At 34.6% G+C, this 13,230-nt stretch overlaps 1 protein-coding gene across 1 annotated transcript in view; it reads left to right on the plus strand.

The window, feature by feature from the left end:
* Positions 1-12,779, plus strand: part of PCDH15 (protocadherin related 15) — a gene marked incomplete at its 3' end in the record, with an annotated part of 650,107 nt that extends 637,328 nt beyond the window's left edge. The window contains exons 33-37 of the mRNA XM_079793021.1: positions 964-982; positions 2,543-2,581; positions 7,830-7,900; positions 8,727-8,835; positions 12,228-12,779. Of these exons, the coding sequence (XP_079649147.1) occupies positions 964-982; positions 2,543-2,581; positions 7,830-7,900; positions 8,727-8,835; positions 12,228-12,779 (790 nt within the window). The remainder of the gene's footprint in view (positions 1-963; positions 983-2,542; positions 2,582-7,829; positions 7,901-8,726; positions 8,836-12,227) is intronic.
* Positions 12,780-13,230: the final 451 nt, after the last annotated feature.

Here is a 13,230-nt window from a genome sequence, read left to right on the forward strand (position 1 = left end):
ATTGCTGATTGGATTAAGTAACTATTATTATATGACCAACCATTTCAATCAGCAATGCCGTAACCACTAAAGATGCTTGCAGATAAGTAGATTTAGTTTGTGAAGGCCTTGTAATTAAAGTTTTCTACAGAGGTTGTTTCATTGGACTTTAGAAAGCTATGTACTTACCTCATAACAAATCTTCATTGAAGCTAGTTGTTTAATTCCATTTGGCATGGTCAACAGCACCAGTTTAATGCTTTAGGTCAACTCTAATAAATATGTTTAAAATATTCATAATTAGTGACATTAAATGCATTCTATACCTTTTTCCTCTCAAGTACAGTCAAATGTTTCACCAACTTATGGTCCAATAACTTTATAAATTTTTATGTAAAATTGAACATTTGGCTCTTACATCTCTAAAAACTTTTTTTGTTTCATGTCTAATAATATAATTAACACTTTAGGTATAATTAACTCTCAAAAGTTAGTAATATTTTGCATTCTCTATTTTTAGAATAAACTGATACAAACAAAACCATCTTACAAACACTTGGGAGCATATATGCTAGCCATAGAGAGATATATTTTTTATTCTGAACCGATATAAATGTATAAAACACATCTATCCCCAAGTGAGTATTTTATATGTATCAAGACATCTAGGACAGAGATGTCAAATATTGTTCATTCCAATTGATCACAACAGAATCAATTGTGTTATTGTACACCACTGTGATAAAATTGATTATGTTTTGGAGTTCACATGGTTAGGCTGATAATTGTTTTTAATAATTCAGGTAGGAAACTTTGATCCTCCTGTTTGATGCTGCCACAAAATATATTTCCTACTGAGATAATTTTTAGTAAAAATTACCTTCTCAGTTTTTCTCAGATTTTTTTAAACACCATTACCTATAATTTTATTTAACCTAAGAAGGCAAGATCTTTAATATTGATTTCTTCGTTTCTGCCTTGCAGGAGAGGTTATTCATCGGAGGTAAGGGCATTATGGTGTTATATAATATCAAGGACTGATTTATATTTTTTTTCCAAAAACAGGGTAATTTTTTAAACAAAACTTGTAACTATGGTATACTATTTCCTTTCTCTTATATGTGTTGCTTCTTTGTTTGGGGATTTTAAGTCTATTATTCAATGGTGAACAAAAATCAATTGCTTACCTTTTTAGGGACTCATTAGTTTTTCCTGAATTCCTATTACTTAATATTGTGAGATTTCCCCAAAATTATTTGTCTATAAATCTAATTTGGAAACTGTAGCATGACTTGACTTTTATTCTATTTACCAGTCCAAGGCTCCATTCTATCACAGTAGAGCTTAAGATCTCAGGGGGAAAAAAATTTAATAAGACTGTAAAACTCTGGCTTCTCTATTGTGCTAATTTGGTACTCAGTCTACCACGAAGAGCTGGGCATTCTGGTCAAAAGTATTTAGGCTGGCCTCACTATACGTGGTACCATCAATGAAGTCACTTAGAACCCAGTATGTACAATTTCTCTTTTAAGAGAATAAAATAAGCATCTGACCTAATTGGCTAATGTTTTAGGATATGTAAGTTCTAAATTATTTGAAAATTAAGGTGAATGACTTTAACAATAACTGGTTTGGGGGATAATTATAAAAAATAACAAGTTGAACCAGAATACCTCTAACTTAAATTTCCCACCCTGTACAGTGAATACCTTCAAGTAGACTAACTCACTAACAACTCTATCATGGAAACTCTTATCTGCTTAATCAAATAGTCATTCTATTGGCCATTTCAAACAGTTGGTTCATTGGTGGGAGTGGAAGTATCTCAGAACTTCCCTGCCCATTTTCCCACTGCTTACTTTAAGATTCCCGTTGCATAACTATTTCCCCCAACATTTGAATTGTTAATTCTTCTCCCATCTGATTAAAGTACAAATTATCCTGAAACAGACCAATAGTGACTATGTTTTCTTTAAAATAATATGGGTGAAAGGGGCAAATACAGTGATTCCTGTCAAATCTGAGGAAGGGCAATATCCCTAATCACAAAAGCATTTCTGAAGACACGCTTAATGCTTGAGTGCAGGCAATCCACATTTTGGTAAAGAGAAAAATTCAAAGCATGTCTTGAATATAATGATGAATATATCATTATTTTGTGATCTCTACCCTTCTTCCTAATGAACCTGATTATATGTGATTGGGGAGAAAAATAGAGGGGCAATTTAAAATGAGGTTCAATTTGTTAAGAAGAATTGTTTGACATTTAAAGTTCTTTTAGAACCCCAAATGACACCATACTGTGAAGCTCAAACCAAGAAAATTATTAAGTTTAACTTTGATGTTGTGATGAGATTAAAACAACTTATTAATTCGTCTTCCAATGTAAGGAGTCAAAATATTATTTAATGCTGTTGGTAGCTATCACATGAATAATGAATTATAATCCCAAGGTAACCAGTTTTAAGCTGTCACCTTTTTTTTTCTCTCTCTTCAGTTATAATCTACGTTTTCCATCTGAATTATTTTCTAAACTTTTTTCTATTTTAATTTCCTTTGGCAGCAACAACAACTGCTGAGGCCTTCTCTTCTTAAACCAGAGGTATCAATTTTCTTTCTCCTTTCAACCTCACTGTCTTCATGATACTTTGTGATATTAATGTCCACCATATATGTAAGCAGAGTGGGTAGCTGCCAATGTGGCATAATTTCACAAGAAAGATAAAAGATGGTTTAGAATTAAAATAAATAAATAAACAAGTGAGCAAATCACCTCCTTACTGCTTGCTGGTGGCTAAAATTCTAATTTTTTTCTTCATTCTTTGGGAATTAGACAAAAATTTTAGTCCTAATAAAAGCAAGCTATCATTGAATGAAGTAATTCACAAACCTGATCAGTCACTTGTCATAGAATTGTTCTTCAGATCAGATTTAGATTAGGTAAAGTTTGAAGAATGCAGACATCTGTACTGAAATAACAAAAGGTAAAAAATTGGTTATGATTCACAATTTTTAATCATTTAATGTGATTCAAAATACTGCCATTGGTTATCTATTTCAAAATACCTATGTCATTTGCTTCTGCAATGAGAAAAAGATATGCATAGTCAGAGAATAAATATATATTATTTACATTTGGTTTGCGCTTACACTGCTAAATTTTTTTAGAAAATAAAAAGCAATATTACATAAACACATCTTCTTTGGCAAATTTAGTATTTTATAAGCTCTATTTTTAAAAAATTATCCAATTTCCTTAATAAAATAATCTTCATTTTGCTAAAGAGAAACATTTCATGGTTAAAATTTACTTTCCACAATTCGGAAGTTGTGTGTCAGGAATATTCAACTTATATAAATTCTTAGCAAAAATTTCCATGGAGACATCTTCCTATGATAACTCAGTGTTAAAATCCAAATACCAATTACCGGATGAAAGACTTTAATCAAGATATGCAACCCTCCTGAGCATCAATTTCATCTTCTATAAAATGTGGGCAGTAAAATTTAACATATTAACTCCCAGCCCAGCAACTTGAACATAGTAGGAAGAAAATCAGTAATTGGTTGTTTTTTGTGGGTTGTTTGTTAGGTCAATAAGTTAATTTCCTATGTCTTCTCTATGTAAAATTTTCTTCTCTTAGCAAAAATAAATTTAAAAAATTAACATTTAGTGTTTTATCTGCCCATAAAATCACTTTTTAGTATGCTAATGAGCATGATTTCCTAAATTTGGGGTTCACTTGCTAAGGTAGCAAGGGCTGCATGGAGCATTTTGGTGTCTCTTCCAGTGAGTGGGGAATCTGTATGGTCACCAGGTCTATTGTTTTTTTCTGAAGAGGAGATGCTCTGCCCTTCAGTAATGTGTGGCACAGGACTCCAAGAGGGACCCTTCAGGTTATTCTCTTCTACTGGCTCCTATTCCTCCTTTCCAGCTCAGATTACAGATGACCAATTGAATCAAGGGCTAAGTTTCCTGGTTCCTCCCCAGTTGCTTCAATTCTATTTATTTTCTTAAAGGCGTCTGATGCCAGATATATGTTGTGCCTAGAAAAAGCTGAGCTTTATTCTTCCTTTAGGAAAAAGAAGTACATGTCTAAAAAAATTATTTTATTCTAACTTTAAAATCTGAGATATACTCAGTTGCATTGTTTACATATTTATTTTTAATTATTGCTAAAAGTTATTAAAATTCAACTTCAAAGTAATTAATTGTAAGAACACCTAACTTGAGATCTCCACTCTTAAGTTTTTGAGTATATAATAATATTGTTAGCTATAAGCAAAATATAGCTAACAATATTATTGACAGAAGCTAACAACTTCTTAATTGAAACTTTATACCACTTTTCCCCCCTCTCTCCACCCCCTGGCAATGATCACTCTGTCTATTTCTGAGTTTGACTATTTTACATACCTCATAAAAGTGAAATCATTCTGCTTGTGTCTTTCTATGATTGGCTTTTTTCATTTGACATTATGTTCCCAAGGTTCATCCATGGTGTTGCACATGGTAGGAATTTCATCTTTTTAAGGCTAAATGACATTCCATTGTATATACTACATTTTCTTTATCCATTTTTCCATTGATGGACATTTAGGTTTCAACGTTAAAATCATTTGGTGGTCTTTTCTCAGTTTCTGTATGTATTAGATTAAACATGTATTGGACAATTAGTTTAAAAGTATTATTTCTGAGATCTATTCACTTTATATAAACCAGTATAATTATGTTGGATATTAAATGCCTCCCAATATGATCGATCTATCTATCTATCTATCTATCTATCTATCTATCTATCTATCTATAGATAGACCAGTATAATTATGTTGGATATTAAATGCCTCCCAATATGATTATATATATATATATATATATATATATATATATATATATATATATATAGAGAGAGAGAGAGAGAGAGAGAGAGAGAGAGAGAGATATTACCTTTTTACAATTTCTTATTGGTCTTTCTCTACCTCATTTCTGACTCTCCCACCGTGAACACTTTTTGTTGGAATAAAAATGCAGCCTAAAAGGGTACAAATTACACGGTATAATAGATGAGTATTTACATAGTGCACACACCCGAGTATCTCTCCAGAACACCTGTCAACTTCAACACTCAGATATTATTTCCCCTTTCCCAGACTACTCACCTGGTCTCTTTGCTTTTTCAAGATAAATATTTTAATGCTATACATATATATTTAAATTCAGCTTTATTGAATTTTAATTGTCAAAATTATAAAATATTTAATGTGTAAATTGTGGTAATTTGATACATGTATCCATTGTGAAGAGTCCCCTCTTTAGTTAATTAACACAACTATCACCTCACTTATTTCCCTTTTATTATGTGTGAGAACATATAAGTTCTGTCCTCTAAGCAAATTTCAATTATAGAATACAATGTTATCAAATATAGTCACCATCTTTTACATTAGAACCTCAGACCTCATTCATCTGATAGTTAACCTTTTTACCAACCTCTCCCTATTTCCCACACCCCAGCCACTGACAACCACTTTTCTACCCTGTTTCTATGAGCGTGACTTATTTAAATATGTTTTAGATTCCACATATAAGGTGATACCATACCATGCAGTATTTGTTCCTTCTGGCTTGTCCATCTTAGCATAATGCCCTCAAGGTCCATCCATGTCATAAAGTATAGGATTTCCTTTTTTCTAAGTGTAGGCATTCATTGTGCAGTGGCAGTATCATAGGCCGTGAGGGTTATCTGAGTTGTGATTAGTGCTAATTGAAAACTTTTCACCTGGCTCCTAATGTACATATTAGTTTTCTGGGTTTGTGTGTGTGTGTGTGTGTGTTTTAATTTCCATGAATAGAATAGTATAGAATAGGCTTCATTTGTACCTGGCTTCTCTTGCTCATCATTCTGTTGGGAGATTCACCTCTGTTGTGTGATGTTTTAGTGTGTTTACCTTGTGGACTTGTTCATTGGTTCCAGTCACTGGCTGTTGTGAATACTGTATTTTGGTGTACAATTGTACACAGCTGTGTTGGGTATATAAATTGAAGTACATTGCATTTCTGTGAAACAGGATATGCATTTGTTTGACTTTAGTAGTATTGTCAAACATTTCCCCAAGGGTTTTACTAATTGATAATCTCTCTAGAAGGATAGGAAAGTTCCAGTGCTCCAGGTCCCTGCCAAAACATGGTATTGGTGACTTTTTCCGTTTTATTCTTCGCTATTCTGGTGGGTAAACTGCAGCAGTTTTAACAGCAAAAATGGATCTGTTACAGTTGTTTCACAAAACATTTGTAAAGTGCAGTCATCAGATCGTATATAAGTAAGGCTGAGGGACTGCAAACTAAAATAAACATCTAGGGAAGTAATATAAAGTGAATGGAATTTATTAGATATAAAAACAGAAAAGCAGATGGGAGATCCTATTGTAACGCTGGGTACAGAAGTAACACTGTATGGTTGAGAACACAGCAGTCACTAGTAGAGACCATGATTGCTATAAGGAATAGTACCACTAACTAAATTCATGACATGTGAAAATATGAGACCAGTGTTGCCGTTTTATTTTTCAGCAGAAATCTAACTCCAGATTTTTTATAGCAATTTCTGATTAGAATTAAGACAACAAATTCAATTTAAAAAAAAATATGTTTGTTGGCCCTGGCCAGTGCTGCTAAATGGTTAGAACATCGGCCTCCACCAAAAAAAAAAAAAAAAAAAAGATTTCAAGTTTGATTCCTGGTCAGGGGCACGTGTCTGGATTGCAGGCTCAATCCCTGGCCCTACTTAAGGCTAATTCAGAAGGAACCAGCCGATGTCTCTCACAGTGATCTCTCTCTCTCAAACCTCCCCCCACCCCCCGCCCACTTCCACTCTCTATAAATCAATGGAAAAAATATCCTCAAGTGAGGGTTAAAAAAAAGATAGTTTGCCAAACAGAGCACAAGTGACGGTTATTCAGGCTGTGAATTTCTTTTTTTTTTTCTAATGATATATTTGTGGTCTCAGAGAACTTTTATCTCCTTGAACCAACAGAATTAATTCTATAAAAAACAAATGACTTTAAAAATAAAGTACCAACCTATTTTCCTGTGGATACCTTTACTTTTTCCTCCTTCCCTTTTCTTACTTCATGGCAAAGTTAATTTAACTTGTTCAACCTACTTCAATGTTAAAATAGAATTTAAAAGGGAAATGTAATGAAACTGAACTTAGTTATTTAAAACTAGCTTCATCTGTGTATCTCAGGAAAAAACATCTTTCTATAAGAGTTGGACAAAAATGATATTGTCTAGAATTTAGAAATAGAAACCTTGAAAGGGCTTTTATTGGTTTAATTATATTTAATTAAATCTAGTATGTTTTAAAATATAAACATCCTTGGGAAATATCACATGTTAATGTAATTATCAGATCTTTTCTCAAGAATAGCTTTTGAAAAGTAGAAGTCTTCAGGGTACTAGGAGACAGCAGGAAACTAGAACAATGAAACAATGGTAAAGATAATGCTACAATTTTTCTCAAGGCTAAAGTCTGTTAATAAAATGTAAAATATTAACTGCCTTTGATAGTTTTAAAACAAGTGATAGGCTCATCTGTAACCTTTAGCAGATTTACCTTTATAAAAAATTCCATATTTACCCCCTCAGTTATAAAAACTTAACCTTATTTTGTGTAAAACAATCATAGCCAGAAAAAGAATTTGGATATGTTTGACTAACATTTGTAATTAAAATTATTTTGACAGGAATATTTTGAGAGTCATCGAATTCTAGGTCTGGAAATCTGACTGTGAGCTGAAATGTAATAAGAATTTGTTTTCAAAATACAATTTCTTTTTTTGAAAAATAGGAGTTATCCATGGAATCTGGAATTGATCCTGGCCAGGAATATGGACAAGATTATTACAGTTATGAGCATGGGTACATTTTCAGATTTTTTAAATCCAGTATCTTAATATTTTTATGAATAATAAGGATTAGTAAATGATTATTGCTACCATTCATGTTATGTGTCATTTTATTTGTTGCATCTTAGAAAATAAGTAACATATCTAGTTTTAGTTTCAGTCAGGTTTTAACCATTTTTCTATATTGAGTTCCATTTTGATGTTCTATGTTAATATTGACTCCAACTCTAAGAATGCAGTAAAAATTATTCAAAATTATTTAAATGGGGGAAAAATAGACATCATATTTGCTCAATTCCTGAATTCATCATTGTTTATATGATATGTTTAACATTTCATCTAAACAGTCACCCTCAAGATTTGCCCAAGAGAAGAAAACATACTTCAGAATTTAGTAATAAGCATTTCTAAACACATGAGTTGCTTTCTAAAAATACAGTAGAGAAATGTAATGACCACTACAGATCATGTTTGAAGCAGAGCTTTACAGTAAATATAGACTTTTTGTTCTGAAGAAGCCATTATACATTTAGAAAGAACCTATTTTGTGTCCTAAATTTTTCAATTAATTAAGGAACAATATGCCTAAAGACTCCACCAAAACTTACTTTGAAATAACTTGACTCTTTTTATTGTTATTCCAGGGTACCATATGGCAAAAATCATTGGTCATCAGGTTGTAGTACCTACCTTTTGGTTTTGTAATTAGTTTACCAGGTGCCTAATAAGTTAGGTATAAGTATCTGTTGATTGAATGATGAAGAAAAAGAAGAGTCATGGTAGAATCTACCTAGACCACATTAAAAAAAAAGATTTAAAGTTGTAAGTTTCTATTACAGGTATGAAATGCCTCAATATGGAAGTCGCCGTCGCTTGTTACCACCGGCTGGACAAGAGGAATATGGTGAGGTGGTTGGTGAAGCTGAGGAGGAAGAAGAGGTAATTTCTGTAATTTTCTTCTGTAAGGTTAATAATCCAAGAAGAATTTGTTAACCATACTTGCATAGCAGGCTACAAAATGTTCCAAAAATCAGAAATTCTGTTCACTTATTACATGTTTTCCATAGAAATTTAATAATGCTGGCCATTGTCTTGTCTGTAGAAGGAAATTAATTTTATATAAGTTTAATTTATATCCTTCTATAAAATGTTAGACACCAGAGATAAAGCTGCAATAAAATTATATTTTATAAAATCTTAAATGTTTCCCCATACAGATAATATCAAAATAAAATATATAAAAGATTTCACAAAACAATGTTTACTTTTGTTTCTACATTGTCCAGCATATCTAAAAAATTGTGAAAAGTACAGTCTCCAATTTTTTATGTGTGCTGGACAATGTAGAAAGTAGAGTCTCCATTTTTCAGTTATGAGAAAAAGTAAATTATTGTCACCAACATTTTTCATGAAATATTTGTTTAAAGTAGCATGAGTCATGCATATTTAATTCTTATATTTTGCCTGAAACATTTACTCGAACATTTATTTTAAAAAACATGCACACAACAAAGAAATATCATAGTGTTATCCTGTTCAAAATTAAGAGAACTATCCTAGCTCTATCCTGTTCAAAGTTAAGAAAACAGTAAAATTTCCTGGTTATTTGAAATATTTGTAAAGGAAACACATAAAAATATTAAAGTCTACCAATGAGAGAGGGAAGGCGTTATGATTATTTCTCTCTCCTTCGATAGGAGATGCAAAATAAATTTTGTATAAGAAAAAAAAATGAGAAAGCATTCAATTTGCTGTCATTAATATCAGCCAACATAAAATAATTCCCTTTCGTTAGGTCACCTCCTGTGTATATACAGTGGGGAAAACCAGTAGATAGTGATGTGACTGTTTACTTAAGAGCAGTTACCTAACTTGCACGAAGTTGTCACCTGCAGATTCACTCCTGCTCCACTTATGTGGGTCAAGGTCACATCAGCACCATGCCCCAGCTGACACTTCAATTGCATTTTCGTGATTTTCCAGGAAGAGGAAGTTACACCCACAGTTGAAATTAGAGAGCCTAGTGAGGAGGCAGTAGTTGTCACTATCGAAAAGCCACCCGCCGCTGAGCCGCCGCCCGCCACGTGGAAGAGAGCCAGGATCTTCCCGATGATTTTTAAGAAAGTGAGAGGGCTGGCGGAGAGAAGAGGCATCGTGGACCTGGAGGGGGAAGAGTGGCAGAGACGCCTCGAGGAAGAAGACAAAGATTATTTGAAACTAACCCTGGACCAGGACGAAGCCACAGAAAGCACCGTGGAATCAGAGGAGGAAACCTCCAGCGACTACACCGAGTACACGGAAACAGAATCCGAGTTCAGCTACTCGGAGACCACCGAAGAGGAGTCGGAGTCGGAGACCCCCGAGGAGGAGGAGGAAAGTTCCACCCCTGAATCCGAAGAGTCCTCCACAGAGTCCGAAGGAGAAAAGGCAAGGAAAAACATATTTCTCGCCAGGAGAAGGCCCGTGGTTGAGGAAGTCGTGGAGGTCAAAGGGAAGAAGCAGCAGCAGCCCCCTGAAGAACCAGAAGAACCAGAAGAGCTGCCGGGAGAAGAAGCAGCAGCAGCAGCAGCACCGCCGGCAGAAGGAGAGGAAGGGGAGCCGGCCGCCTTCGAAGAAGAGCCAACTGACCTTGAACCTCAAGACGTGACTGAGGAGGCCAGCCTGGAATCGGCCTCGGTGGAAGGAGGCGCGGGAAGCGAGGAGGAATCGGAAGCGTCCAGCACCACCAGTAGCAGCGAAAGCCAGTCCGGAGGCCCCTGGGGCTTCCAGGTGCCCGAGTCTGCCCCAAGCAGGAGCGCCAGCCACAGGCAGCCCCCGGGAGCCGGCGCTGAGGGTTACAACACCGCCCTGTAGAGGAGCTCACAGTAGGTGGGGGGTGTGCAGTGATGCGTGCTCTCGTGTGCAGTGCCTTCTGTGTGCTCTCTGAAATGACACTGGAAGGGGAGGAACGTGATCCCGATTTTTGGTCCGACTTAAGATTAGCAACAGGCCAGAAAAGTGAATATAGATGCCACCCACATGGAGGGGTATATTAGAGTATAGCTTTAAACAGACTCACCTATCCTGTATGAGTCATTCAGAAGACATGACATGCAACCAGTGAAGCAGTATTCTCTAGTGGGATTTCTATTAATGCAATGTGGCATTGTATAGGACAAGGATGCCCTCTCTATCGGAATGGGTTATATAAATACCTATGGTGGTCTTTATAGCATCTTTTAAAAATAACTCTTAAGGACAAGCTGCGACAAATGACATCTCTAAAAGTCGACTTTTGCAGGTTTGCATATATGTACATTTCAACTGGCAAAGGTATTATCATAAATATCATGAACAGGTTCAAATGGATTTGTAGTTAGCACTTTCAAATATTAGACGTTCAATAAAATACATTTTTTTAAAAAAAATTCAATTTCCTACAATTCTGTTGTGGATATGTATTACAGTGAATTTAGAAAAATTAAATTGTAATAACATTTATGCAATTTTTATGGGTAAGTAAACAAAAATTTTAAGATATATATCTGAAAATCAAAAAGCATAGCTTACTTAGGGCAATGGGCTGGGAATTCACATATCCTGAAAATGTAATATTGTTTTGAGAATAACCTAGTATTGTTTGACCTTTGCTCCTTGCCATTTCTATTGTGGAATGATAAAAGTAAATTTGTGAAAATGTCCATTGTGTTTCAGTTGCTTACAAAAGGAAAGTTTATAATAATTAGTTTTCAGTTTTACTAAATAAATTATCAGGATGGGAAAATAGTTTAAGTGAACATGAATTTCAATGTGATGACCCAGAAAACCAGGACACTTCAATGGAATGAAAGCACTAAATTATACAAAATAAATGAAACAACAATGAAGGGTTAATTAGGAATTAGAACAATGTGGGTTTAAAAATATCTTTACACTACTGGGCATGGAAATATTAGTATGTACAGAATATACTAATGCTATACATTCCTTTCAACTTAGCTTTCCTGAATAGTATAGCAACTGTCAAACAATGGACAGATCCTTAGCTAGATATAAATAATATGCCTTTTTGTTTTCCTTGTAGAGAAGCAATTTTATCTAAAAGAATACACGTGGTTCCTAAAATAAATGTCTGCTTCCCAACTCAGCAACACTTTCTTCAGAAGTTATTAAACTGTAAACTCAATGAAGAATTGGTGGGAAAGAAACTGGTGTAAATAGAGTTGCTTCCCTCTACTTCTTTTGATTTATATACCTTTGTTAGCTTTTTTTTGCAAAGGTTTGGAACTGGACAGGCATTGTAATTTTTGCCCTTTTAATTCCTTTGATAATGTCTCCCTTTATTGTTTCTATTTGGACAGTGGGCAAGAAAAAGAATGATCAAGTTAGTTGTTGATCGAGATTATGAAACCAGCTCAACTGGAGAAGACAGTGCTCCTGAATGTCAGAGAAACCGTCTTCACCACCCTCACATCCACAGCAATGTCAACGGCAATATATATATTGCACAGAATGGTTCTGTGGTGAGAACCCGCCGTGCCTGCCTCATGGATAACTTGAAAGTTGCCTCCCCTGTGCGACTGGGGAGGCATTTTAAGAAACTAGACAAGTTGGCAGTGACCCATGAGGAGAACATCCCCCTGAACACTTTGTCAAAGGGGCCGTTTTCTACTGAGAAAATGAACACAAGGCCAACTCTGGTTACATTTGCCCCTTGCCCGCTGGGGACTGGCAGCACGGCGGTGAAGCCACCGGGGAACAGGCTGAGAAGCACAGTCGAACAGGAGTCTGTGATTGACAGTAAGAGCATCAAGGAAGCTGTGGAATTCCACAGTGACCACACGCAATCAGATGACGAGGAGCTTTGGATGGGCCCTTGGAACAACCTCCACATACCAATGACAAAACTGTGACCGATGTTTTTTAAAAAAAATTATTTTGATTTTTACTTCAGTTTTTAATAAACTGTGCTTTTTATTGTCACTGAGAAAATAATGTATGGAATTTGTATCATGCACACAAGCTAAAACTTTGAACAAATATGCTTTAAAAATTTAAAAATTGACAGATTTGCACTGACATTTGTATCAATTGATTGTTCTTCCCAGAAAATCTTTTGGGACAGACTCAATTCACAAGATAATATATCATTTAAACATTTAGTTGTTTTAGTGGGTCTTGCATTTTCTTTCTCATTTTAATAAACAAGAAATAATTTACTAAATATATTTTTTGGTTAACATAAATTGTCATCTCTAACTTCCTAGAATTTTTTTAGTACATTTAATTTCACTTTTCATTAAAAAAAAGGGGGAAAAATTTGTATTAGAGAATTTTACAGGTAGTGGGTTTATACAACTGCTG

This window comes from Cnephaeus nilssonii (genome assembly GCF_951640355.1).
Source record: "Cnephaeus nilssonii genome assembly, chromosome: 16".
NCBI lineage: Eukaryota > Metazoa > Chordata > Mammalia > Chiroptera > Vespertilionidae > Cnephaeus > Cnephaeus nilssonii.